This window comes from Buteo buteo, chromosome 23, assembly GCF_964188355.1.
Source record: "Buteo buteo chromosome 23, bButBut1.hap1.1, whole genome shotgun sequence".
Lineage (NCBI taxonomy): Eukaryota > Metazoa > Chordata > Aves > Accipitriformes > Accipitridae > Buteo > Buteo buteo.
Window position 1 is genome coordinate 6,266,297 of NC_134193.1, and position 27,891 is coordinate 6,294,187.

The window sequence follows — 27,891 nt, forward strand, 5'->3', positions numbered from 1 at the left end:
TGAGGGGCAAATCCCTGCCAGGATCCAAAGTGCAATGGGGGGGTGTATCTCCGGCTTCGTGCCCCCTCCCGATGCCCCCCCCCTCCTGGTGCCATCCCCTGTCCCAGTGCCCCCCCCCCCGTGATGCCCCCATCCCGGTGTCCCCAGTGTGGTGGCACGAGCAGGGGGTGCTCTCCGGGTCCCTGTTAGATGGAGGTCTCGTCGCTCCTGGGGGGGACGGATGGACAGACAGACGGGCAGGGGGTGGGCACGAAGGGTGGGTGGGTGGGTGGGGAATAAAAAACAAGACAGACGGATGCGTGATCGGGGGCGAGGCGGGTGCCAGGGTGCCCTCCGCGCCCGCAGCACCCAGCGCTCGCCCAGATGGGGGGGAGATGAAGGGGGGGGGGGGCAGGAGCCCCCCGGCCCCCGCGGGTTAATGGAGAAAATTAAAAAACAGAAATCTGGGCGGGGGGGCGGAGAGGAGAGAAGAGGGAGGGTTAGTGCCCATGGGCAGGGAGCCCCCCCAGCAGTGCCCACTGCGATGCCAACCCAGCCACCCTGCCCCCCCATGGGAACCCCAGCACTCCATGGGCACCCAATGGACAGTCAACAGGCACCCAATGGGCACTGTTAGACCTGACGGGCACCCAATGGGCACCCTGGCACCCAATGGGAACCCTCACACCCAGTGTGCACCCTTACACCCCACGAGCACCCAATGGGCACCTTGGCATCCAACGGGCACTCAACAGGCACCCGATCGGCACCCTCACACCCAGTTTGCATCCAGTGAGCACCCAACAGACACCCTGACACCCAGTTGGCACCTTCAAACCCCTTATGCACCCCTACACCCAATGGCACCCAATGGACATTCTCAAACCCAGTGGGCATGCTGGCACCCTACGGACACCCAACAGGCACCCTTGCACCCAATGGGCACCCAACAGCCATCCTTTCACCTGATGGGCACCCAACAGGCACCCTTGCACCCAATGAGTGCCCAATGGGAACCATGGCACCCAACGGGCACCCAAGGAGCAGTGCTGCACCCAGTGGGTGCCCAAAGGGAACCCTGGCACTTAATGGGCACCCAACAGCCACCCTGGCACCTAATGGGCACCCGGTGGGCACTCTTGCACCCAACAACCATCCTTTCACTTGATAGGCACCCAATGGGAGTCTTTGCACCCAATGGGCACCCAACAGGAACCCTGGCACCCAACGGGCACCCAACAGCCACCCTGGCACCTGATGGGCACCCAACAGGCACCCTTGCACTCAAGGGTCGCCCATCGGGCTCCCTAGCAGCCATCTGTCAGGCACTCACTCAGAGCCGGAGGAGTCCTCGTCCACGGTGCCCGCCTTGATGCTCATGGCGATGGGGGTGACGCCGCTGAGCTGCTCCTGCAGGGTCTGGCGGGGGCGGGGGGCGCCGGTGCCCCCCACCCGGCTGCCCTCGCTGCCCGAGGAGGTGGCGGTGCCCGCGGGAGGTGGCGGGGGGGGCCCGAGGCGCTGGGTGCTGCCCCGCTCGCTGATGGGGGGCAGGCACTTCTTCTTCAGGATGCCTGCGGGGTGGGGGGCATCACCCAAGGTTTGGGGGGGGTCCCAGCCTCGAGGTGACCCCCCCACCCCATGGCACCCGCTTGGGTGCGTGGCACCTCATACCTTTGTGGGGGTGTGGCAGGGGCAGCAGCGGGGGGTCCCTGGGGAGCGCCTCGCCGTTAAGGCGGGGGGGCTCGCCCCGGGGGGGTCCCTCGCCCCCCGCCGGCTCCACCCGCAGGGTCTCGCTGCCCCCGTGCCCCTCGCTCTCGCTGGCCGTCGTCATGAATTCCCCTGGCCAGTACGGCCGCCCTGGGGCCACCAGGCTGTCACCTGCGGGCAGAGGGGGGCTGCTGGGATGGGCAGGCTGAGGGACACCCCCCATCCCCACTGGGTGCCCCCCATCAGCACCCCAGCCATGGTGAGGGACCCCCTCCCCCCATGCCCAGTGGGTGCCCTCCGCATCCACACCCCAGACTGGGTGAGGGACCCCCATCCCCACTGGGTGCCCCCAGGCTGGCATTACCGGGGGCTGGGGGGGATAGGGCGGGCCCGGGCAAGGTGTCCCAGCCAGCGGGGGGGGCCTCATCCTCGCTCTCAGAGGAGTGCGTGGAGCCATAGGAGCCGCTCCGGTCATCCTCCAGCGACAGGTCACTGTCCGAGTCTGTGTCGTGCTCTGCGGGGAGGGAGCGACACGCAGGTCAGGGGGTGCCCAGGGACACGACCACCTCCCTCCCCACCCGGGCTGAGGCCAGGCGCGCTCGTTGCACATGTGGTGCCCCTACCTTCAGGCTGGTCCTGGGCGTCGAGGAAGAGCCCCCCTGGCTCGGCCAGCGCCCGCTGCCCTGGGCTGCCCGCCAGCCCCGAGTCCTCCCTGCCAGAGAGGGGAGACCTGCACCCATCGGCACCCATCGGCGCTCATCGGTGCCCACTGGTGCCCTGCCACCCCGTCACCTTGCCACATTGCCAACCTGCCATCCCACCACCCATCAGCATCCCACCACTGCGCCATCATGCCACCCACCCCACCGCTCCACCACCACGTTCCCCATCACCCAGCTGTCTTGCCACCCCACGACCGTCCCCCCCCAGCTCTGGCACCCACCCCACCACTGTGCTGCCGTGCCACCACCGCACCGACCCATCACCCTGCCACCCCAGCATCGTGTTACCCTGCCACCGTGTTGCCATGCCACCCCGTCAACCCATCACCCCACCACCATGCCACCCCACCCTCCCCATGACCCCCTCACCCCACAGCCCTGCCACCCCCCCATCATGCCGCCCTACTGCCGTGTCACCCCCCCACCCATCCCATCACCCCCCCCAACCCTGCCACCACGCTGCCACGCCACCAACCCATCGCCCTGCCATCTTGCCACCCCAATGCCACCCTGCCACTGTGCTGCCGTGCCACCCCCGCCACCCCGCCACCTCCTCCCTCCCCCCAGTGTCATCGTCCCAGTGCGGTTACCGGCGCACGAAGGGGATGTAGCTGTGGTGGCTCTTGCCGGAGCGCGCGGTGCTGTGCAGGGAGCCGGTGGAGCCGCCGGTGGGTGCTGGGTACAGCCGACCCGCCACGTAGGTGCTGTCGCAGCCATAGGCCTGCCACGGGGACGGGGACATCATGGCCATGGGGGGTGGCTGCCCCTCGCCCCCCCCGGCTCCTGCCCCATCCCAATCTCCCCCGCACTCACTGGGGTCAGGGTGGATTTGGTGGCCAGCGCGGGGTCGGGGCTGCGCCTGCGGGTGCAGCTGAGCCGCAGGCTCCGCCGCACCTCCTTGCTCAGCACCACGCAGAAGAGGAAGATGAGGGGGCCCTGGGGTGGAGAGGGGGGCACGTGGGCATGGCATGGGGGGAGCATGCCAGTCAGCCCCCGTCTGCACACTGCAGGGGACCCCACCGGCACCACAGACAGATCAAGGGTCCCCCCATGCCCACTGGGTGCCCCCCATTGTCATCCCAAACAGGGCAAGGGACCCCCCCGCCCATTGGGTGCCCCCATTGGGCAGGGTGAGGGACGAGGGACCCCCCCATACCCACTGGGTCCCCCCCATTGGCATCCCAAGCAGGGCAAGGGACCCCGTGTGCCCACTGGGTGCCCCCCCAAAATAGGTGAGGGACCTCTGGTACCCACCAGGCACCCAGCGGGAAAGGGGCTCGTTCCTGGGGTGCCCTCTGTCCTATTACCCCCCGCCACCCCCTGCCCCCACTGGTGTCCCCAGCTGGGCAGCTATAGGGGGAGGGGCAGGGTGCCAGGGCATGTAGGGGTATGGGAGGGGTACAGAGACATATGAGGCTGCAGGGAGTTATAGGGTGACGCAGGTATGGGGGATGGAGGTATTGGGGGCTCAGGGAGCTATAGGGAGCTATAGGGTGCTATAAGGAGTATAGGGCTGGAGTAGGCACAGAGAAGGATGAGGTAAAGGAGGTGTAGGGGGCACAGGGAGTTATGGGGGGCAGAAGGATGTAAAGGATACAGGTGCTGCAGGGAGGTATAGGGGGCATGGGGATGTATAGGGGCATGGGGGGTATAGGGAGCAGGGGCTGCAGGGAGGTATAGGGGACAGAAGGTATAGGGAGGCACAGGAGGTATAGACAGGGCAAAAACTGGGTAGGGGATGTAGGGGTAGGGGGGAAGGTGTACGGGGCTGTGGGGGGCACAACGGGTACGGGGGCTATGGGGAGCACAGGGGGTACGGGGGCTATCGGGGGACCCCGATCACCTGGAGGCAGTTGGAGATGGCGAAGAGGTAGTGGAAGAGGAGAGTGTCGCTGTTGACGGAGAGCAGGGCCAGGAGCCAGGCCAGGCTGGGCAGCGCCAGCACCACCACCGCCGTCTGCAGCCCGGAGCTGGGGGGCATCGCCGTCAGCCCCCCCGCCCGCAGCCCTGCCCGTGCCGCTGGCTCTGCGCTCCCCCGTGGGCACCCAGACCGCCTCCCTGGCCACGGGCACCACGTCTGCCCTGCCACCCGTGGGTGCCCCACACCCTTCATGTGTCCCTGCCACCCACGTGCACCCTGTGTGCCCCTGTCACCCAGGGGCACCTCAGCACCCAGTACCCCCTGCCACCCAGGGGTGTCCCCACACCCCATGGCTCCTGCCACCCAGGGGTGCCCCATCACCCCGTGCCCCCCTGCCACCCGCGGGTGCCCCCCCACCCGGGTGACTCACGTCGTGCCCTTCTTCTCGAAGCCCTGCGGGGTGGCGCAGGTGGCCCTGGCCGCCAGCACGAGGAAGAAGATGCTGACCTGTGGGTGCAGAGGGGTGAGCGGGTGGGGCGCGGGCACCCATGGGGGACCCGGGCACCCCCCCCCAGCCCCCCCCATACGCACGGCCACGGCGCAGGCGATGGGCCCCGCCAGGCTCCAGACCAGGCTGTCGTGGATGGAGAGCCAGCAGAAGTCGGGGTTGCCGTAGCCCTCGGGGTCCAGCCCCACCGCCAGCCCTGCCCCCACAGGCACGGCTCAGGGGCGGGGCCATGCCGGGGGGCGGGGCTAACGGCCAAGGGGCGGGGTTAAGAGAGGAGGGGCGGGGCTAAGGCGGGGTGGGGCATGGGATAGCATGAGGATGGCGCAGGTCTGGGGAGGTGGCTATGCTCTTGGGGGCGGGGCTATGCTGGGTGAGGGTGGGGCTATGGACCTGGGGGTGTGTCTAAGAGGCTGGAGAGGGCTATGCTCTTGGGGGTGGGGCTATGCTGGCTGTGGGCGGGGCTGACGGCTTAGGGGCGGGGCTAAAATGTTTGGGGCGTGGCTACGTTTTGGGGGGCGTGGCAATGCTATATGCTTTGGGACAGGGCTATGCTGTTGGGGGCGGGACTGTGCTCTTTGGGGGCGGGGCTATGCATGGCAATGGCACCCCACCCTGCACTAGGCTGATGGGGAAGTGGTTTAGGGGGAGGGGCCAAACCCTAGAAGGGGGTGCGGCCACCCAGAGGGTGTTGACCCAGGTGGAGGTGGGTGCCCAGCGGTGGGGGTTCCATGGGGCAGGGCTAGGGCCAGGGGGCGGGGTTAGGGCCAGGGGGCGGAGCCCGGCTCTGTGGGCGTGCCCTTACCCGTGATGAAGGCGGGCAGCCCCCAGCCCAGGACATGGTAGAAGCGCATGGGCCCGCGGTCGACGTGGCGGGGCTCGCTGCGGCGCCGGTAGAGGTGCAGCCCCTCCAGCAGCGCCCAGCCCACCGCGCTCATGTAGAGGAACTGCAGCAGGATGGCCACCACCGTGCACGCCAGCTGTGCCCCGCACGTTACTGCCCTGCCCCCTGGACACACCCATCCCGCCCACAGGAGCCCCGCCCATGCAAACCACGTGCACTACCCCTGGAGCCCCGCCCCCTCTGCAGTCCCGCCCATGAAAGCCACACCCATCACTGTAGCTCCACCCCCACATTAGCCCCACCCCCACCCCCCCGGGAGCCCCACCCCTTTGAGAGCCCACCCTTTAAGAGGCCCCACCCCTTTGATAGACCCTCCCCTCTTAGGCCCAACCCACCATGGCTCTGCCCACTGGTTAGCCCCGCCCAATGTTGCCCCGCCCCCAGGAGCTCCACCCACCAGCGTGCCTCGGTGGTGGGGGCTCCCCAAGCCCTGAAAGCCCCTCCCACCCGAGCCCCGCCCCCCTTGGCCCCGCCCCAGTTGCCCCCACCCCCCCGGGTCGCGCACCGGGAGGTCGGCCTGGTTGATGCCGAGCAGGAAGACGAGCTGGGCGAGGAGGAGGGCGGTGGCACCGTGACGGCGGATGCTGTGGCGGTTGGAGCGCAGCCCCCGCAGCCCCCCCAGCGCCAGCACGGCCAGCAGCAGCCCCGCCAGCCCCACTCCCAGCGAGGCGTAGGTCAGCGCCGCCAGCGGCAGGATCTCCCCGTTCTGCAGCACCGCGGCACCCGTCGGCACGTGCCCGCCATGTGCTGGGCACGCGCCCCGGGGGACACGCCCTGTAGAACCACACCTCCCCCCCAAGCCATACACCCCCCGGGGGCTTTAGCCCTAGGGGAAACCCCGCCCACATTACTCAGCCCCACCCCAATGGAGCCCCACCCATCCTGCTTAGCCCCGCCCCACAGGAGCCCGCCCCCCCCGCCTTGCTCGGCCCTGCTGCCATCGGCACCCACACCTCCATCTCTGACCCCGCCCCTTCTGCCAAGCCACGCCCACCTCCCTGTCCCCTCCCCCTTTTCACAAGCCCCGCCCCTGCCACCCTACAGCCCTGCCCACAGCGTGGCACCACCCGCCCAGCCTGGTCCCCACGTGTCCCCCTGCCAGCCCCGTGCCCCGTGTGCCCCACGTCCCCACGCCGGGGCCCTGTTCCCGGGTCACCCCCATGCCCCGGGTCCCCCCGTGTCCCACCTCGCGGCGGGAGATGTCCATGAGGACGGCGAAGCTGGTCAGGTGGTGGCACTGGCAGCTGACGTGGCTCCGGTTGCGGAAGACGACCTCGCAGCCCCGCGCCGACCAGCCACCCGTGCCGCCCGCCCTGCACCGGCACCCTCAGCCACTGTCTGGGACACCCATCCCACCCCACCCGGGGACACAGGGACACCCACCGGCACCCTCAGCCGCTGCCTGGGACACCCATCCCACCCCACCCGGGGACATGGGGACACGCACCAGCACCCTCAGCCGCTGTCTGGGACACCCATCCCACCCCACCTGGGGACACAGGGACACCCACCGGCACCCTCAGCCGCTGCCTGGACACCCATCCCACCCCACCCGGGGACACGGGGACACCCACCGGCACCCTCAGCCGCTGCCTGGGACACCCATCCCACCCCACCCGGGGACATGGGGACACCCACCGGCACCCTCAGCCGCTGCCTGGGACACCCATCCCACCCCACCCGGGGACATGGGGACACCCACCGGCACCCTCAGCCGCTGCCTGGGACACCCATCCCACCCCACCCCACCCGGGGACACAGGGACACCCACCAGCACCCTCAGCCACCACCCGGGACACCCACCCCACCCAGGGACACCCACCAGCACCCTGTCCCTGATACCCCCCAGGGTCTGAGCTGCCCAGCATGACCCCGTCCCCGTCACCCCCTGTGACAAGGCCGCCCCATCTCCGCACCACCCACCCAGCCATACCCACCACCACGTGCCATCCCCTCCCTCCCTGCCCGTCGGGGGACCCACCCCACCCTGTCCCCATGTCCCCTATCCCCCCCCAGGGGTGTCCCTGTCCCCGTCCCTGTCCTGTCCCCCCCCCAGCTCACAGCAGGGAGTGGTTCCAGAAGACACAGATGGGCTTCGAGCGCTCCTGGGTCTCCAACAGCCGGAACTGGAGGGTGATGGGCTTCGCCAGCGCCCGCGGTGCCCGTGCCCCCCCCGCGTGCACGCTGATGCTCACCACCGGCGTGTTGATGACAGGGCGCTTGGGCACCCTGGGATGCACCAGAGTCAGGGTCCCCACCCAGGCGTGGGTACCCTGTCACACTTCTCGGTGACCCGCTGTGCCCTGGCACCCCACGGGCACCCACCCTGGGACTGACCCCCATCTCCCAGCACCCCCTTTCCTGGGGATGCCCTGGGCACACTTCCCTGTCCCCATTGTCCCAGAACCCCACAGATGCCCTCCCTTGCCCTGGCACCCCATGGGCATCCTCCCAGCCCCCTGTGCGCCCCATGCCCTGGCCCCCCCACTGCCCCCTGGTCCCGCAGGTACCTGAGGCTGCGCTTGTCGGTGTCGTACTGCTCGGGCAGGAGTCCGGCCAGGGTACGGTAGATGATGACGCTGGCGATGGCCTGGCCCTCGCCCAGTGCCGGGTGGCGCTTGTGCCGGGTCACCAGGGTCACCTCCTCCTCTTCATCCTCCTCCTCCTCCTCCTCCTCCTCCTCATCCTCCTCTGTAGCTTCCTCATCCTCCCCTTCCTCCTCCTCCTCCTGCCCACCCGTGCCCTGTGGTGGCTGCCCGTGCCCAGTGGAGGGGTCTGGGATGCACGGGCAGGGGGCTGGCATGATGCTCTGCCAGCTCCATGGTCATGCCAGTGTCCCCAACCCTGCTAGCCCCATGGCGACACCAGTGTCCCCAGCTCTGCCAGCTCCATGGCCACGCTGAGGTCCCCTCATCCTTGCCAGCCCCATGCCAGGCTCCCCAGCCGTGCCAGTCCCACAGCCGTACCAGGATCCCCGCCCCCAAACCTGCCAACCCCATGTCCATGCCAGGATCCCCAACCCTGCCAGCCCCATTCCAGGGTCCCCCCGACCCTGCCAGGCCCACTGCCACACTGGGGTCCCCAACCCTCCCAGCCCCGTGCCAGGGTCCCCAGTCATGCCAGCCCCATGGCCAAACGGGTGTCCCCCCAACCCTGCAAGCCCCATGGATGCAACAGGGTCCCCAACCCTGCCAGCCCATGGTTGTGCTGGGGTCCCCCCCACACCCCCCGCCTGTGCCAGCTCCCCCTGTCCCCTCATTTCCCCCCACCGGGACTCACGCCTGCCCTCGGGGGGCCGGAAGACGCTGTCGGGCAGGATGACGGTGGTCTCCAGGTCGGGCGGCTTCTCCCCCCGCAGCGCCTCGTAGCGCGGCAGCCGGGCGCCCGCAAAGCTGCCCTTGTCCAGCCGCACCACCGACACCACTGCGGCACTGTGTCACCCAGGGGCCCCGCGGCACCCTGTGTGCCCGGCACCCACAGCCCCTGGCACCCACGGCCCCTGGCACCCACGGACCCTGGCACCCCATGTGCCCAGCACGGACCCCGGCACCCACAGGTGCCGGCACCCACAGTGCAGGTCCCTGGGTACGTGTCCCCTGGGCACACTTGTGGCAGCATCCCTTGTGCACACACACACAGATGCCCGTGATCCTGGGCACACGTGTGTCCCTGGGTACATGTAGCGGAGGGCACGGTATTCATGTCCATGTCACCAGGCACACACATGTCCCTTGGCACATACGTCCCCTGGGCGCACACACACACCCGCAAGCCTACTCACACACACGTGCTCCCAGACACACGCATGTCCCCATCCCTCGGCACACAGGGACCCACAACCCTGGGCACACACATGCCCATGTCGGCACGTGCACAGGTGTCCTTGGGCACACACATGTTCCCAGGTGTACGCATGTCCCCCAGGCACACACATGTCCATGTCCCCAGCACACGCATCCTTGGGCACACATCATGTCCCCCGAGCACACGTGTTCCCAGGCACACACACGTCCCCTGGGCACACACGTGTCCACGTCCCCAGGCACAAGCATGTCCCCAGCACACACATCACACAGGCGCACACACGTCCCCGGGCACACCCATGCCCGCGTCCTCAGGCACACGTCCCCCAGGCACACACATGTCCCCGTAGCACATGCATGTCCTTGGGGACAGGCATGTCTCCACAGGACACATCTCCCAGGCACACCCACGACCCCAGCACCACCCCCTCCCCGGGCACACGCATGTCCCCGTCCCTGGGGGGGTGTCCCCGCTCACCGATGTTGGGGGTGACGATGGTGAAGGGGCTGAGGTAGGTCTGGGGCATGTTCTGCGCCAGGGCGCTGGCGTAGTCCTCGAAGTGCTTCAGCAGCCAGGCCGTGCCCCCCTCCGTCTGCTGGATCAGCTCCCAGTGCCGCTTGTTGCTGGTGTCCAGCAGGGCGCTGCCCACCCGCAGCAGGTTCTGCAGGGATGGGCAGGGGTGGGCAGTGCTGCCGGGTGCCCGCCACCCTGGCATCTGGGCAGGGGTTTTCCCTCCCTCTCTCTGCTTCGCTTCCCTGCAAGGCTCTGTGGGCTGGGGTACCCTGGCACCGACAGCTGGTGCCAGGTATGCTGTAACCCCCCCCCAACTGTGGGTGAGGCAGTGCCCATCACCCTGGCATCTGGGCTTATGAAAGGGAGCACTGAGCCCACCCCACCTACAGCTCAGCGATTCCCTGGGGAGCAGGGAATGGAGGAGGTGCCCTGGCACTGCCAGCTGCTCCCAGACACTCCCTCCCCCAGTACGCACCCCATTTCCAAAGGGTGCCCATCACCCTGGTGTTGGGCCTCCTGCCACCATCCCATGCTCCATTACAGCTCAAGGGGAGGGGGCATCCTGGCACTGCCAGCCAGCCCCACCATCCACCCCTCTCCAAGCATCACCCTGCAGACACAGCCCCACCCCCCCACCGCCATGAGGGCGCCCATCACCCTGGCATCTGGGCTTCTCCACCAGCCCATGCTCCCCTGTGAATCATGGCATGGAGGGGGCACCCTGGCACTGCCAGCTGCTCCCAGCCATGCCCTGACCCAGCATGCACCCCCTTCCAAAAGGCTGCCTATCACCCTGGCATCCAGCCTCCTGCACCAACCCACCCACGAGGGTGCCCATCACCCTGGTGTCAGGCCTCCTCCACCAGCCCATGCTCCCCTTCAGATTAAGGCATGGAGGAGGTGCCCTGGCACCTTTCAAAAGGCTGCCCATCACCCTGGCATCTGGGCTCCCGCACCTACACCCCCCCTTCCCATGAGGGTGCCCATCACCCTGGCGTCTGGGCTCCCACACCAACACCCCCCTCCACCACGAGGGTGCCCATCGCCCCGGCGTCGGGCCCCACCTCGGTGAAGTGGACGTCCTGGGTGGCGGCCAGGCGGAAGCCGCGCTGGGCGCTCTCGTGCTGCAGCAGGCGGCTGGCCAGCCGGTACGCCAGGCGCAGGTCGCTGCCGAAGTAGGCGGCCGTGCGGCGGGTGGCATCGTGCAGCTGCAGGGCCACGCGCCGCGACTGCGCCGGGTCCAGCGCCGACTCGTTCCGCGATAGTCGTTCCGCCTGGCGGGCGGCATCGTTAGCGGGGAGGCGGTGGTGGCATCGTCACCGTCCCCGCGTCCCCGTCCCCCCATCGTCCCCCGTCCCCGGGGACGCTCACCCAGGCCCGGAGGGCGGCGAAGGCCAGGGAACTGCAGTTGAAGAGGTTGGGGGGCAGCCAGCCCTTGTGCTCGTCACAGTGCCGGACCGCTGTGCCTGCGGGGACGGTGGCCCGGTGGTGACACCGTGGTGTCACCACCCCTGCCCTGGCCCAGCGGTGACACCGCCGGGTCACCCCACCTTAGCTCCGTGCCAGCAATGCCACCACAGCGTCACCCCCCCAGCCCCATCCCAGCTCTGCCACCACCACCATGTCACCCCCCTGTCCTGTCCCAGCAGTGCCACCAGAGTGTCACCCCATCCCAGCAGTGCACCATGTCATCCCCCCGCCCCATCTCAGCGGTGACACCATGGTGTGACCTCCCCCCACGATGTCCCAGTGATTCCACCACTGTGTCACCCCCCAGCCCTGTCCCAGTGGTGCCACTGTGGTGTCACCACCTCCACCCCATCCCAACAGTGCCACCACACTGTCACCCCCCTTCCCTCTCCCAGCAGTACCACCCTGGTGTCATCCCCCCTCAACTCAGTGGTGACACCATGGTGTCGCCTCCCTGACCCCATCCCAGTGGTGCTACCGCGGTGTCACCGCCCCCATCCCATCCCAGCAGTGCCACCATAGCATCCCCCCCCGAGCTCTGTCCCAGCAGTGCCACCACAGTGTCACAACCCCTGTCCCTGTCTCAGCAGTGCCATGGTCTTGTGTTCCCCCGAACTCAGCGGTGCCACCACGGTGCCACCCCCCACCCCGTCCTCGCGCCCCCCCACCTACCGATGGATCCCTTGGGGCAGGGGGCAGCGGCGGGCAGCCCGAAGCGGGTGCGGGGCCACCAAATGCTGGCCTCGATGGCACGGGGACAGCTGTCGTAGTTGACTGTGGGGCAAAGCAGGGCGTCACGCTGGGGTGACAGCAGTGGCACCTGGTCGCTGGCACCCAGGGTGACAGCAGGGTGACAGCAGGGTGACAGCAGTGGCACCCAGGGTGACAGCAAGATGACAGCAGGGTGACAGCAGGGTGACAGCAGGGGCAAGTGGTTGCTGGCACCCAGGGTGACAGCAAGGTGACACAGGGTGACAGAAGGGTGACAGCTGGGTGACAGCAGGGGTACCTCATTGCTGGCACCCAGGGTGACAGCAGGGTGACATAGGGTGACAGCAGGGTGACAGCAGTGGCACTTGGTTGCTGGCAGCCAGGGTGACAGGAGGGTAACAGCAAGATGACACAGGGTGACAGCAGGGTGAAAGCAGGTTGACAGCAAGGTGACAACAGGGGCACTTGGTTGCTGGCACCCAGGGTGACAGCAAGGTGACACAGGGGTTCAGCAGGGTGACAGCAGTGGCACTCGGTCACTGGCATCCAGGGTGACAGAAGGGTGACAGCAAGGTGACAGAGGGTGACAGCAGGGTGACAGTGGTGCCCAGTCGCTGGCACCCAGGGTGGCCCAGGGTGACAGCAGATTGACGGTGGCACCCAGTCCCCATCACCCACCTTCGCAGCCGCTGGCCGTCACCTCGGCGAAGGGGTTGTCACAGCGGTCACAGTGGCGGCCGATGACGCCGGCCTTGCAGGGACACTGCCCGCTGGTGGCATCGCAGAGGCGGGACAGGGACCCGGTGGGGTAACAGTCGCAGAGCAGGCAAGAGTCGCTGCCCGCCGGGCGGTAGTGGTTCTCCTGGGGGGGGGTGATGGGTGGCACCATTCGGGGGGGGTGTCACCATCCCCCTGGGGCCACCGCGGGCACGGGACGCTGGGGACGGGGACTCACCTTGCAGCGACACTCGCCCGTCGTCTTGTTGCAGTCGGGGTCGAAGCCCTTGGTGACGTCGCAGCTGCAGGGGCCGCAGGTGGGGTGGCCCCACCACCCCCGCGGGCACGGCTGGGCCTCCCTGCCCGGGTGGCATCGCACGATGTGGCACGGCCTCCACATCCAGCACCGCCACCCTGCTTGTCCCATGCCCTCCCTGCCCCTTGCACGGCCACCGTGCCCCTTGCACAGCCACTATGGTTCTTGCACGGGCAGCGTGTTCCTTGCACGGGCACCGTGCCCATCCTGTGCCCGCTGTGCCCCTTGCACGGCCACCCTGCCACCTGCATAGGCATCATGTCCCTTGCACAGCCACTGTGCCCACCCCGTCCCTTGCACACCCACCATGCCCCCTCACACGCCCATCCCTCGCTGCCACTCACTTGTGCTCGCAGTAGGGACCGAAGTGACCTTGGGGACACTCGCACGTGTAACCATGCACCGAGCCTGGTTTGCGGGCGCAGGTGGCTGGGGACTGGCAGGGGTTGAGGGCACAAGCGCTGACACAGCTGTCACCGAAGTAGCCTGGGCACGAGGACGGGCATGGTTGGGGACATCATAGAGAGGGGGTGTCACCGGGGAGGGTGGCAGTGCCGTGGGGACAGTGCCCAGGTGACAGTGACAGGAAGGGTGGCAGTGCCCTGAGGACAGTGACAAGGAGGTGGCAGTGCCCAGGGAGGGTGACAGTGCCCTGCGGGTGGTGATGGGGGTGGCAGTGTCCTGGGGACAATGATGGGGAGGGTGGCAGTGCCCTGAGGACAGTGATAAGGGGGGTGGCAGTGCCCAGGGAAGGTGGCCACGGCAATGGCAGCAGTGCCAGGAGTGGCAGTGCCCAGGGGACAGAGAGGGGTGGCAGTGCGGGGTGTCCCCGGGCACTCACCGGGGTGGCAGCGGCAGGAGAAGCTGTCCCAGTCGTCGCTGCAGTAGCTGTGGGGGGGGCAGGGCCCCGAGTCGCAGGGGTCGGGCAGGGCACAGCCCCCCTCCACGTTCACCCGCGCCGCCTGCGCCACGCTCAGTGCCACCGCGCTGGCCGCCGTCTCGCCCACGCGCACGCCCTGCGTCACCACCACATCGTCACCCCTCCTGCTGTGCCTCAGTTTCCCTCGCTAGATTCCGGGCCCCCCCCTCCATGCCACCCCATCCCCACACCAACATACCCCCATCCCTGCCCCAGGAGTTATGCCCGTGCCCACATCCCTGTCCCCATGCCCAGCCCCAGGGCTGTGTCCCTGTGCCCCCGCGGCCCCGTGCCCATGTGCCCCTCATCCCCACATCCCATGTCTCTGTACCCATGTCCCTATGCTCATCCCCTGTGCCCAAACGTCCCACGTCCCTGTGCCTTGTGCCCATACCCACATCCCTGTGCCCACGTCCCCATGTCCCCACATCCCACTGCCATGTGTCCCATGTTCCCATTCCCTGTGCCCATACGCCCATGTCCCCATTCAGTGTCCCCATGCCAATACCCTGTGCCCGTGTTCCCACATCCCTGTGCCCATGGCCCTGGCCCCCCCTGCCATGCCTGTGTCCCCACGTCCTATGCCGCGTCCCCAAGCCCGTACCCCCCTGTCCCTTTGCCACCACCCCTGTGCCCATAGACCCCCTGTCCCCACGCCTCATGTCCCTGTGCCCAGATGTCCCATGTCCCCATGCTTTGTGCCCATACCCACGTCCCTGTGCCCAAGTCCCCATGCCCGTGTCCCCACAAGCAACCAATGTCCCCCTGCCTGTTACATCCCATGTCCCCACACCATACACCCGTATGCATGCCCCTGTGTCCCTGTCCCTATTTGATGTCCCCATGCCCTGTGCCCGTGTCCTTAACCACGCTCCACGCCCACGTCCCTGTGCCCATACCCGTGCCCCCCCACCGTACCCATGTCCCCACGCCCTATGCCGCGTCCCCAAGCCCATACCCCCCCATCCCTTTGCCACCACCCCATAGGCCCAATGTCCCGTGTCCCCCCGCCCTATACCCAACGCCCCCTGCCCGTGCCCGTACCTGCAGGCAGCCACGGAAGCCCTGCTCCACGGTGCCACCATCACCCGCCATCCCCCCCACGCTCAGCGTCCGCAGCCGCAGCCCCTGCAGCTCCCCGGCCACGTCGGCCACCGCCTGCGGGCATGGTGGGGGGGGGGCACTCAGACACCCATGGGCGTCATGGTGGCACCCATGGGGTGAGCAGAGCGGTGTGCCAGCCCCGTGCCTCAGTTTCCCCCCCCACCCTGGAGGTCCCAGCCTACCTGGTGGCGGCCATAGTCGAGGGCGAGGAGGAGGAGGGTGGCGGGGGGGGGGCGGCCAGGGGCCCCCCGCAGCTCCAGCTGGAGGTGGTGCCAGTCGCCGTCGTTGACCTTGGCGTGGGGCAGCCGCAGCCAGGCCAGGCGGGAGCCCCCCTGCCAGACGCCCGCCTCCGCCTGCCCCTCGCTCAGCTGCCGAGAGGGATGTCAGTGCCCCCCGCACACCGGGGGGGGGGAACGACAGCCCTGGCACTGCCCCCAGGGCAATATCCCCCACCCAGGGCAATACCCCCTCCCAGGGGCAGCCCCCCCCCCAAGGGTAATTCCCCCCCTCAGCACTGTCCCCCAAGCCAACACCCCACAGAGTGCAATACCCCCCCAGGGGTGGCACGCCCCTGGCACTGCCACCTCCCAGGGCAATACTCCCCCCATGGCAATACCCCCCCAGGGACAGGACCCCCCCCCCCCCCCGGTAATACCCCTATGGCAATACCCCCCTCCAAAGGAAGTACCCCTGCAGGGCAATAACTCCCCATCAAGGGCAATACTCCTCCCAAGGCCAATATCCCCCCGGCATTGCCCCCAGGGCAATACCCCCTATGCCAATCGCCCCCACCCATAGCCATACCCCACCCCGTCCCCGCGGGGCACACCTGGAGGGTGAGGGTGGCGCGGGGGCCAGCGCTGGCCCGCAGCAGCAGCCCGCGGGGGTGGCGGGTGCGGAACATCAGCCCCAGGTGCCAGGGCAGGGTGATGGGCAGTGCCAGCCCGCTCCAGGACACCCGGCTGCTGCCCAGGAACCGCTGGGGGCTCGCCATCTCTGTGGGGAGATGGGGTGTAGGGTGGGTGCCAACCTACCCCCACCCCCACCATGGAACCCCCATGGCCACGCCGGTGCCCCCCCCCCGTACCTTCCTGGCAGGTCTTGCCCCCAAAGCCCAGAGGGCAGCGGCAGCTGAAGCTGTCCCACTCGTGCACGCAGGTGCCACCGTTGTGGCATGTGCTGGCGTCGCAGAGGGTCTTCTTGGCAGGGCAGCCTGCAGGAGGGGACATGGGGCTCACCCCCCCCCCATCTCTTGGGACCCCAGCCCCATGCCCCCTCCTAGCCAGCCCCATGGCCTGGCATGACCCAGTCCCATGTCCCCATGGCTGGGGGGGCACCGAGACCCTCGGGCACTGGGTCCCAAGTCTCCCGAACCATTCTCCAGCCCTATGTGCTGGCATGGTGTCACCCCCAGCCCTCAATCCAGCCCCACACCATGGCACCCCAACAGCCCCATATGGCCCAGCCCCATGCCCAGAGAGCACAGAGACCCCCGGGCACTGTTGCAGCCCCACATGCCCTTGATCCCCCTCCAGCCCTGGCACTCCCCGACCCCATGTCCCCATGCCCAGGGTCACAGCCCCCCATGCCCCCTGGATCCCCATCTAGCCCCACAGCCCCGGCACCCCCTTTACCCCATATCCCCCAGCCCCACGTTCTCAGGCCCATGGGGCACAGAGACCCCCAAGCGCCGCCCAGCTCCATGCCCCATGGATCCCCCTCCAACCCCAGAGCCCTGGCACCCCCCAGACCCCAGACCCCAACCCACACCCAGTGGGCAGAGCCCCCTCCCACCCCCAGTCATCTCCCCAGCCCCATACCCCCCTGCCCCCCTCCCCGTGCACCCCTGTGCCCCTCACCGGGCAGGGTGCCATTGTTGGCGATGAAGGCGGCCATGTCGACGGGGCGCTGGTCAATGTGGAGGTGCCGCATGCACCCCACGAACTGCCGGCTGCGGATGGGGAAGCTCTCGGGCAGGGTGGGCACGCCGCCCAGCAGCAGCGGCCCCGTCAGATCCAGCGACCTGCAGCACCCACCGTCACCCAAGGGGACCCCGAGGGACCCCCAAGGGGCCCCTAAGCCCCCCTACCCATGGGGACCCCAAGGGACCCTCCCACCCATGCCCTAACCCATGGGGACCCCAAGGGACCCTCCCACCCATGCCCTAACCCATGGGGACCCCAAAGGACCCTCAAGGGACCCCCCACCCATGGGGACCCCAAGGCACCTCCCCGCCTTACTTCTTGCTGCCAGACTGGGTGCCCTGGGCGGCACAGGAGTAGTTGCCCAGGACGGGGCCGAACCGGAGAGCCATGCCGGTGTCACAGTCGTCCACCGTCACCACGGCCACTTTCTGCTCCGAGGGGCCCTGGGGCAGCCCTGACCGCCCCAGCACCGGCTGTGGGCAACGCCTGAGCCGTGGGACCCGGGCTGCCCCCGGCCCCACAGCCTTCATCCGGCTCCTCGTCCTCCCTCTTCCCCCCAGCACCCCCAAACCCCCACCCTGCTCCCCTCTATCCCCCCAACTCCCACCATGCTCACCCCATCCCTCCCTCCCCCAAACCCCCACTCTCCATCCCCCAAAACCCCCTCCCTGCTCCACTCCATCCCCCCCAGACCCCCACCCCACTCCCCTCCATCCCCTCTTCTTCTGTCCCCCCAAACCCCGCACCCCTCTCCCCTCCCTCTCTGTCCCCCAAAACCCCCACCATGCTCCCATCCACCTCTGTCCCCCCAAATTCCCACCCTCCCTCCCCTCTTCCTCTGTCCCCGCCAAACCTCACCCCACTCCCGCCCAAACCCCTGTGCCCCCCAGAGTGCCCCCACCTTGTTGTAGTAGTGGAGCTGGACCCGGTGCCACTGCCCGTCGCTGACACCACCCGGCACGAAGGGTGACACCGTGGTGGTGGTCTCGCCTGCGGGCACCAGTGGTCAGGCAGCGGGAACAGCCCGGGGAGGGGGTACAGGGGGGGAGCAGAGTAATGGGAGTGCCAGGGCTGCAGTGCCATGGGGACAGCGCCAGGGACGGGATGCCTGGGATGCAGTACCAGGCAGTGCCAGGGACGCAACGCATGGGATGCAGTGCCAGGGATGGGATGCCTGGGATGCAGTGCCAGGCAGTGCCCAGAATGTGGTGCCAGGGACACGACACATAGGATACAGTGCCAGGGATGCAATGCCCAGGATGCAGTGCCAGGGATGTAATGCCTGGGGTGCAGTGCCAGGCAGTGCCAGGGATGTACAGCATGGGACGCAGTGCCAGGGATGTGATACCCAGGACACATGCCAGGGATGCAGTGCCAGGCAGTGCCAGGGATGTACAGCATGGGACGCAGTGCCAGGGATGTGATACCCAGGACACATGCCAGGGATGCAGTGCCAGGCAGTGCCAGGGATGCAATGCCTGGGATGCAATGCCAGATATGTACAGCATGGGATGCAGTGCCAGGGATGCAGTGCCAGGCAGTGCCGGGGATGCAATGCCTGGGATGCAATGCCAGATATGTACAGCATGGGATGCAGTGCCAGGGATGCAGTGCCAGGCAGTGCCGGGGATGCAATGCCTGGGATGCAATGCCAGATATGTACAGCATGGGATGCAGTGCCAGGGATGCAGTGCCAGGCAGTGCCGGGGATGTATAGCATGGGATGCAGTGCCGGGGATATATAGCATGGGATGCAGTGCCAGGGATGCAGTGCCAGGCAGTCCCAGGCATGCGATGCCCGGGAGGGAATGCCGGGGATGCCGTGCTGGGGCGTGGCGGGCACAGTGCCCGTACCTGCTGAGAAGGTGAGCTGGACCTGCTCGCCTATGATCTCCAGCGCCACAAAGTCGTGCTTCTCGTTGAAGCGCCCGTTGTAGAGCAGGAGCCCGTCCCGCTCCTTGGTGGCAAACCTGGTGCAGGGACGAGTGCCAGGCTCTGCCCATCGCCCCCTGGCCCCTGCCATGCCCCCCAATCATGCCCCGTCACCCCACAACTCCCTAGCCTGCCCCATGGCCCATCACCTTGCACCCACCGGGACACACTGGCACCCATCACCCCCTGCCCCACTGCCCCCATGGGGTGCCCCCCACCCCATTGTCCCCAGGCCATGGGGTCACCCCACCACTCCACACCCCGTTGCCCATGGGACACCCATCACTCCACGCGCCATCACCCCAGATGATGCCAATGGAGCACCCATCATCCCACACCCCAAATGATGCCAACGGGACACCCATCACCCCACACCCCATTGCCCCCCACCCCGTCTCATGCCAACGGGGCACCCATCACCCCACACCCCGTCCGATGCCCATGGGACACCCATTGCCCCACACCCCAAATGATGCCAACGAGGCACCCATCACTCCACACACCACTGCCCATGGGACACCCATAACCCCACACCCCATCGCCGCAGATGATGCCCACGGGTCCCCCCTTGCCCCCCCAGGGCTCACGTCAGGGCGAGGGTGAAGTGGAAGCGCTGGCGGAGGCCGCGGAAGGTGAGGAAGGAGCGCGGGGGGAAGCTGCGGGTGCTCATGGTGCAGAAGGGCTTCTCGTAGTGCCCGGGGGGGCACTGGCAGCGGAACCCCCCCACCAGCAGGTTGAGGCAGGTGCCCCCGTTGCGGCAGACCCCCGGGGCGCAGCGACCCCCCCGGGCGCTCAGCTCGCAGCGCTCCCCTGTGCGAGGCCCAGCTGGCACCCGGCACCGTGCCCAGGGTGCCGGGCACCCCCTGCACCCCCAAAAGGGGGGATGGGGGGGTGGGGATCCCCTCTTCATCCCCCCCCATCAGCTCCAGAGAGGCTTTATCCCCAGCTCCATTGCCGTGGCAACCACCTCCCATCACCATGGCAACTGAGTCAAAGCCCCCCCCCCGCCCCGCATCCCCTCCCCCACCAGCTGGCACCCCCCCACCCGGGTGTCCCGTGGGGGCTGGGGGTGCCCAGGGGTCCCCAGGGCAGGTGGGGGCTGTCCCCAGTGCCACCAGTCTCCCAGTGACCATGGTGTGTCCCGTCTCCCCCCCCGGGCCAGCCGTGGTGGGGAGCAGATGGCCGGGCCACCGCGGTGGGGATGGGGTGTCCCTGCACCCCGGGGTGTCCCCCAGGCTCTGCCACCACCAGTGTCCCAGTTCCCCCGCCGACCTCCTGCAGGGACCTCACTGGGGTGGAGGGACAGAGGGGACAGGGGACCAGACATGGAGGGTGACGGGAGGACAGGAGGGGGGACGTGGGAGGGGGTGAGGGGTGGGGGACAATAGGGAGACAGGGCAGAGGGAGGGGGGCAGGGTGGCGAGAGGAGGGAGGAAGGTGGAGAGATGGAAGAGAGGAGGAAGATAAAGGTGTTGGGGACAAAGGGGAGGGGGAGGGAGGGAGGATGGAGAGGTGGCTGGAGGGGAAGGGAGGGAGGGATGGCCGGAGGGATGGCCAAGGGACGATGGCCGACAGAGGGACAGCTGAGGAAGGAACGGGTGACGGAGGGCTGAAGGGGAGCAGGCTGAAGGGACGCCCACGGTGGATGGTGGAGGGCCAGCAGAAGAAGGGATAGATGAGGAAGGCTGAGGAGGGATGGGATGAAGGCTGATGGGGATGGCTGACGGAGGACTGGAGTGGGACAAAGGGACGATGGGGATGGATGATGGAGGGACAGCAGAAGGAACAGACGATGGAGGGCTGAGGGGGAGTGGGGTGAAGGGATGTTGGGGGAAGGATGATGGAGGGATGGAGAGCTGAAGGGAAGGAGGAAGAAGGGATGATGGAGCTGGATGATGGAGGGACAGAAGTTACAGAGGACGGAGGGCTGCAGAGGAGCTGGCTGAAGGGATGACGGTGATACATGATGGAGAGACAGCTGAGGAAGGGATAGTTGAAGGGCAGCAGGTTGAAGGGATGATGAGGATGGACACCAAAAGGAAGGGCTGGATAGAGGACGGAGGCTGCAGAGGAGCTGGCTGAAGGGAGGATGGAGGGAGAGCTGAGAAGGGGTAGATGAAGGGGAGCTGGCTGAAGGGATGATGAGGATGGACACCAAGAGAACAGGATCACTGCTGGAGGGCCGAAGGGGAACGGGACAAGGTGACACCAGGGACGGACGCGCTGGGCTCTCACCGGTGAAATCCTCGTGGCACTCGCAGGTGTAGCCGCCCTCACGGCTCCGGCACCGCCCGTTGCTGCCGCACGGGCTGGAGTAACAGAGGTCGATCTCCGTCTCGCAGTAGTCGCCGGTGAAGCCGGGTGGGCAGCGGCAGCGCAGGCCGGTGACGGGATGGATGGGGCGGAAGAGGATGGTGTCGGAAGCGAGGAAGGGCGCCGAGCTGTCGAATTGGAGGACGGAGACGCAGCGCATGTAGTTCTCGCAGGGCTCGCGCAGGCAGATGTTGTCGTCGAAGGGCAGGACCCGCTGGGCCGAGATGGCGGCCAGCAGCGAGCGGTTGAGGTAGAGCCGCTCCTGCAGCTCCTCGGAGGAGAAGAAGCGGGCGCCGTGCCCCGAGGCGGGCAGCAGCACTGAGAGGCTGACGTTGAGGATACGGGCGGTCCCCACGTCCGTGTCCGTTTGGATATTGAAGAGGACGACGCGGTGGCGGGGGGTGGCCAGGACGGCTGCCACCCCCTCCAGGAAGCGGCTGAGCAGGGGGGAGAGGAATCGCTCCTGGGACATGTCGGCCAAGCGCAGGGTGATGCTGTTGCTCAGCATCTCGTCCGTGATCACCGTCACCCGCAGCGTGCACTGGGCCGTCGCGCTGTGGACCCCGTCTGTGGGTGGGGGGGGATGTGGAGGGGTCAGTGGCAGCGCCGGGCACCGCAGGATGGGGACGGTGGTGGTGATGGGGCACCCATCCTGCTTGGCCACCGTGGGATGGGGACGGTGGGATGGGGACGGTGCTGGCTGTGGGGTGCCTGACCTACTCAGCCACCACGGAATGGGGACAGCACTGGTTATGGGGTGCCCGTCCCACCCAGCCACTGCAGGATGGGGATGGTGCTGGCTATGGGGCACCCATCCCACTCGGCCACCAAGAGACAGGGATGGCGGGATGGGGATGGTCCTGGCTATGGGGCTGGTGCTGGTTATGGGGAACCCATCCCACTCAGCCACCATGAGATGGGGATGGCGGGATGGGGATGGTCCTGGCTATGGGGCTGGTTATGGGGAACCCATCCCACTCGGCCACCATGAGACGGGGATGGCGGGATGGGGATGGTCCTGGCTATGGGGCTGGTGCTGGTTATGGGGAACCCATCCCACTCGGCCACCACAGGATGGAGCCAGTGGGATGGGGCCGGTGCTGGCTGTGGGGTGCCCGTCCCGCTTTGGCCACCACGGGAGGGGGATGGCACTAGTACGGGACACCCGTCCTGCTCAGCTACCGCGGGATGGGGACAGCACCCGCTCTGGGGCACCCATCCGGATGGCCACCGCGGGATGGGGACAGCGCTGGCTACCGGGCACCCACCCTGACTCACCCAGCAGTGCCATGGGGCAGGGAGGGGGTGGGGGGCAAAGGCTCTGCCCGGCACTGGGGCACCCACCTTCCTCCTCCTCCTCCTGGCCAGGATGAGGGGCAGCGGGACATGGGACAGATGGAGAGCGGGCGGTGGGCGGACAGATGGATGGAGGGCGAGGGGGGGGGGGGGGGGCGGGGGGAGGGAGAAGGGGCTGACGCCGGGGTGGGGGGGTGGCAGGGGGCTGGGGCTGCCCGGTGGCCCGTGGCCGGTGGCCGGCGGGGGGGTTGCCATGGCTGCGGCCGCGGGGGCCCAGCTATGGCCGGACCCTTTGTTCCCCTCCCGGCTGCCCCCGCGTTGAGGGGGGGCACAGCCTGGGCATGGGGGAGCTCCCTGCCCCCACCCTTTGTGCCCTGGGGCCCCCCCCCGCCCCGCTTTGTGAAGTTGGAGCAGGGACCCCAGCCCAAAGGGGGGTCTGGGGGGGGTACAGGAGGTGATGGGGGACACGTGGCTGGGGACAAGGGACATCACGGCATGGCCCGTGACTCAGTTTCCCTCCCTGCCTGGGGGAGGCTGAGGAGCCACTCCCCCACCCCAGGGTGACCCCCCCCCCCCGGCAGCACCCCCCAGCCCCCCCCAGCCCAAAAGGCGCCAAGCACCGCCAGCACAGCCCCCCCCTTGGCCCCTTCCCACCAGTGACCCCCCCCAAACAGATGCACTGGGTTTGGGGACCCCCCCAATAGAGAGGCCAGGGTGCCAGGACTCCCCCAAATACACAGAGCAGGCCCTGTGCCCCCCCCAAATACAAGTGTTGGGGCCTTCTGGAAACACATGCGTTGGGGTGCCAGGACCACCCCCAAATACTGCACTGGATCCTGAGCCCCCCCCAGATTCACCCATCGGGCCCCCCTCTAACATACACATAAGGGTACCAGGACCCCCCCATGCACACACCAGGCTCTTCCCCCGCCCAAATACATGCACAGGCTCTGCACCTCCCCCAAACACACACAGTGGGCCCTGCCCCCTCCAAATGCACACAGCGAGGTGCCAGGACCCCCCCCCTAAATACACACACAGGGTCCTGCCCCTGCTACAGGGTCCTGACCCCCCCCCCCCCCAAAAATGCACTGGGTTATTGGACCCTCCCAGACACCCCAGGGCTGAAGTTGGGGGTGGAGAAGCAAAAGGGGGAGCTGGGGACCCCAACTGCCTCCATCTGGGATGTCGGGGTTTGTGGGCACAGCATCCCCATTATCCCCCTCCCCAGATCTGGAGGAGGCAGTCAAGATGGGGTGGTGGGACCCCCAAAACACCTCAGGGCCATGTAGAAGGGTGGGGTGCACCCACAAACACTTCCCCAGCCCCAAACCTTGGGCCTCCAAGCCACCCCAGCCCAGGACAGGGGTCTTACCCGAGACGGAGACCCTCATGACGGCCTCCAGTGGGCGGTTGTTGTCCAGGGCAGGGCTGAGGCGCAGGTCCCCGCTGTGGGGGTCCAGCAGCACCAGGTTGAGCTCGTTCCCCTGCTCAAAGGCGTAGGTGAGGCTGTCAGAGACGTCGGGGTCGTGGGCCGGGATGCGGCCGATGACCCCCCCAGGGAAGCTGCCCGAGCGGTTGGTGATGTAGTTATTGAAGAGGATCTCGAAGTTCTTGAGTTGGGGGCTGTTGTCGTTGGCGTCGCGAAGGCGAACGTGGACGGTGGCCCTGCTGACCAGGGGGGCCGAGGTGGCTTGGACCACCATGACGTACTCCGCCTTGGACTCGTAGTCCAGGTCGGCCAAGGCGGTGAGTTCACCGGAGAAGATATCCAGCTGGAAGACCTCAGGGATATTGCCCTCCACGATCTGGTACATGATTTGGGCGTTGGTGCCCTCATCGGGGTCAGTGGCCGTGATCCGGGCTACCACTAGCCCGATGGGGCTGTTCTCCTCAACAAAGATGTCAAACTCATCCCGCTCGAAGACGGGCGGGTTGTCATTGACGTCCAGCACCGTCACTTGGATCTCCACCGGTGTCCGCTTGGCCGGGACCCCCTTATCAACAGCGAACGCCCGCAGGGCGTAGAGCGGCACGTTTTCCCGGTCAAGGCGGCGCAAGGTGCGGACGATGCCAGAGGTGGACTCAATGATGAAGTCGCCATCCCCATCATCACCCCCTTGGAAGGTGTAGAAGACCCTGCCATTGAGCCCTGAGTCACGGTCAGTGGCAGATACCTGGAGGACGCTGGTGAAGGCGGGCACATCCTCGTAGACGGAGCCCTGGTAGGAGTCACGGAGGAACTGGGGTGCATTGTCGTTGACGTCGCTCACCAGGATCTCCAGGTAGGTGGTGTCGGACTTCTGCGGGATGCCATTGTCACGCGCTGTGATGGCCAGGGTGTAGGACACCTGGTCCTCGTAGTCCAGCTCCATCTGGGTGGTGACGGCCCCCGTCTCGGCGGCAATGCGGAACTGGGGGATGCTGTCCTCCATCAGGTAGGTGATGCGGGCGTTCTCCCCTGTGTCCTCATCTGTGGCGCTGATGACCACCACCGTGGTGCCCACTGGCCGGTCCTCGTTGACGTTGACAGTGTAGTGGGAGCTCTGGAAGACGGGTCGGTGGGTGTTGGCATCAGTGACGTTGACGACCACCTGGGCCGTGTCCTGGCGGGTGCCGTCAGAGGCGGCGATGGTGAGGAGGTACTGCCGCTCCAGCTTGTAGTCCAGGGGCAGGGCGAGGGAGATGAGCCCACCGCCACTCTGGCTGGTGATGGAGAAGCGGTTGCGGGTGTTGCCACTGGAGATCTGGTAAGTGATGACGCTGTTGGCATCACGGTCAACAGCGGAGACGGTGAGGACGCTGGTGCCCACCGCTGCGTCCTCATTCAGGCGGGCGCTGTACTCCCGTTGCGTGAACTCGGGGCTGTTGTCATTGACATCCAAGATGGTGACACTGACGCTGGCTGAGGAGGCCATGGGGGGGTTACCCTGGTCCTGTGCCTCCACCCCGAAGTTGTAGAAGTCCACCGCCTCCCGGTCCAGCTCGGAGGCCACCACGATCCACCCGGTGCTGTTGTTGATGGTGAAGGGGAAGCCGGCGCCGGTCTCCAGGAGGGTGTAGACCAGCCGGCCGTTGTCACCCGAATCGGCATCGATGGCTTGAACGTGGATGACGGAGTAACCCACCGGCACGTTCTCCAGCACGGTGGCCTGGAAGGGCGTGCTGACAAAGATGGGGGCGTTATCGTTAACGTCCAACACCTGGACGGTGACCAAACCGCTGATGTTGGAGAGGGGTGGGCGGCCACCGTCCTGCGCCCGGATCCTTAGGGTGAACTCCTTGCTAACCTCATAGTCCAGGGGGCTGACCACGTCCAGCGCGCCCGTCTGCGCGTCGATGTAGAAGTGGCCGCGGGTGTTACCGCTGACGATGCTGTAGTGCACCAGGGCGTTGCTGCCCTTGTCGCGGTCGGTGGCCGTCACTCGCAGCACGGCCGAGTTGGGCGCCACGTCCTCGGGGACCTGCGCCACATAACGCTTCTCACTGAACTGCGGCGCGTTGTCGTTGTCGTCCTCCACAGCGATGCGGACGGTGGCCGTGGCGCTGCGGGGTCCTGGCTCCTGGCCTTGATCCGTGGCCTCCACCAAGAGCTCAAAGGCCTCCACTGCCTCGCGGTCCACAGGGCCACGGGTGCGGATGACGCCCGAGCGGGGATCGATCTCAAAGACCTCGTTGGCACCGCCGGCGTTGAGGAGACGGTAGAGGACGTTGGCGTTGGGACCAGCATCCCCATCAGTGGCCCGCACCGTCAGCACCTCGTAGCCCACCTCCAGGTTCTCCCGCACGCTCTCCCGGTACTCAGGCTGCTCAAAGGCCGGGTCGTGGTCGTTGGCGTCGCTCACCGTCACCGTCAACGTGGCCATGGCGCTGCGCCGGGGTGTCCCGTGGTCCACAGCCGTCACCCGGAAGACATGGGTGCTCTTGCTCTCGCGGTCCAGGGGGGTGGCGGTGGTGACGGCGCCGGTGTCGGGGTCCATGGCGAAGAGGGCGTCGGAACGGCTGTCGAAGAGGGCGGCCATGGCGTAGTGCAGCCGGCCCGCCTCCCCCTCGTCGGGGTCCACCGCCGTCACCCGCGTCACCGGCGTCCCCGCCGGCCGGTTCTCCCCCACCGAGGCCTGGTAGCTGGAGGGCTGGAACTGCGGCGCCGTGTTGGGGCTGCGGCGCCGGCGGGAGCGGCTGGGGGTCACGGGGCTCCTGGTGGCCCCCGTGGCCAGGGGGTTCCCAGCATCCCCAGTGCCCGTCATCCCCCTGGTGCTACTGGTACCCTTGGGGACTTTCCCAGTGTCCCCATTACGTCCAGTATGCCTGGTGTTCCCGGTATCCCTGGGGACTTTCCCAGTGTCCCCATTATGTCCAGCATGCCTGGTGTTCCTGTTATCCCTGGGGACTTTCCCAGTCTCCCCAGTGCGTCCAGTAGCCCCGGTGTTCCTGGGGACGTGGGTGCCCCCGGTGTCCCCAGCGTGCCGAACATCCCCGGTGCTCCTCACGTCCCTGGTGCTCCTGGGCTCCGTGGGGATGTCGGTGTCCCCAGTTTCCCCAGCGTCTCCAGTATCCCCGGTGTCCCCGGGGACGTGGGTGCTCCCGGTGCCTCCATGGCCTTGGGCACCCTCGGGGCTCCCGCTGCCTCTCGCGTCCCCGCTGCCGCCGGGGCTCCCGGTGCCGCCGATGCCTCGGCAACCCCCGCCGCCGCCGCCGCCGTCCCCGCTGGAAGCGCCGGCGCCCGGTGCGGTCCCAGCGCCGCCGCGGTCCCCGGAGCCGCCCGTGGCCGGGGAGGGCCCGGCGCCGCCGCTGTCCCCGGTGCCGCTGGAAGCGCCGGTGCTCGAGGAGGGCCCCGCTCCGCCGCTGTCCCCGGTGCCGCCGGAGCCGCCGCTGTCCCCGGTGCCGCCGCGGGGCCGAAGCAGCGGCAGGAAGGCGCCGGGCGGGCAGGTGCCGGTGCCGACGCCGGTGCCGGTGGCGACGCCGGTGCCGGTGGCGGGTCCCGGGGGCGGGCGGCGGGGCTGGCCCGGCGCGGGCAGCGGCAGCAGCAGCAGCAGCAACAGCAGCAGCGGCGGCGGCGGCGGCGGCGGCAGCCGGAGCGCGGCCCCGCGGGCGGGCGGAGCGCCCATGGCGCGGTGCGGCCGCTGCCGCCGGTGCCCGCTGCGCCCCGCGCCGCCGCCTGCGCCCCTCCCGCCGCCCGCGCGCGCCCGCCGG

At 68.0% G+C, this 27,891-nt stretch overlaps 1 protein-coding gene across 2 annotated transcripts; it reads right to left on the bottom strand.

Moving 5' to 3' along the window:
- Window positions 1-25: 25 nt before the first annotated feature.
- Window positions 26-27,831, bottom strand: CELSR2 (cadherin EGF LAG seven-pass G-type receptor 2). Of its 2 annotated transcripts, none has more exons than XM_075055169.1 (35): window positions 24,074-27,831; window positions 21,325-21,969; window positions 19,677-19,899; window positions 19,012-19,127; window positions 18,059-18,147; window positions 17,473-17,630; window positions 17,092-17,255; window positions 16,320-16,445; window positions 16,062-16,228; window positions 15,415-15,600; window positions 15,173-15,286; window positions 14,051-14,225; window positions 13,554-13,695; window positions 13,132-13,252; window positions 12,855-13,038; window positions 12,138-12,239; window positions 11,367-11,461; window positions 11,060-11,269; window positions 9,960-10,143; window positions 8,958-9,101; window positions 8,189-8,453; window positions 7,740-7,907; window positions 6,865-6,991; window positions 6,184-6,384; window positions 5,580-5,754; window positions 4,861-4,973; window positions 4,700-4,776; window positions 4,252-4,378; window positions 3,222-3,344; window positions 2,999-3,129; window positions 2,310-2,398; window positions 2,051-2,200; window positions 1,651-1,857; window positions 1,313-1,550; window positions 26-207 (listed from the first exon to the last, which is right to left on the bottom strand). In XM_075055169.1, the coding sequence occupies exons 1-35, from the start codon at window positions 27,804-27,806 to the stop codon at window positions 186-188; spliced, it is 9,291 nt and encodes a 3,096-aa protein (XP_074911270.1). In that variant the 5' UTR covers window positions 27,807-27,831; the 3' UTR covers window positions 26-185. The 2 variants fall into 2 exon arrangements, with proteins under 2 accessions (XP_074911270.1, XP_074911269.1); XM_075055168.1 differs by having other exon boundaries at window positions 2,310-2,416.
- Window positions 27,832-27,891: the final 60 nt, after the last annotated feature.

Bases quoted from the DNA above. Each gene is read 5' to 3' on its own strand.
- CELSR2 (XM_075055168.1), bottom strand. From the start codon at position 27,806: ATGGGCGCTCCGCCCGCCCGCGGGGCCGCGCTCCGGCTGCCGCCGCCG. The intron at 14,226-15,172 runs GTACGGGCACGG...GTGGTGACGCAG, and splicing joins GCTTCCGTGGCTGCCTGCAG to GGCGTGCGCGTGGGCGAGAC. The intron at 9,102-9,959 runs GTGAGCGGGGAC...ACAGTGCCGCAG, and splicing joins CATCGTCACCCCCAACATCG to TGGTGTCGGTGGTGCGGCTG.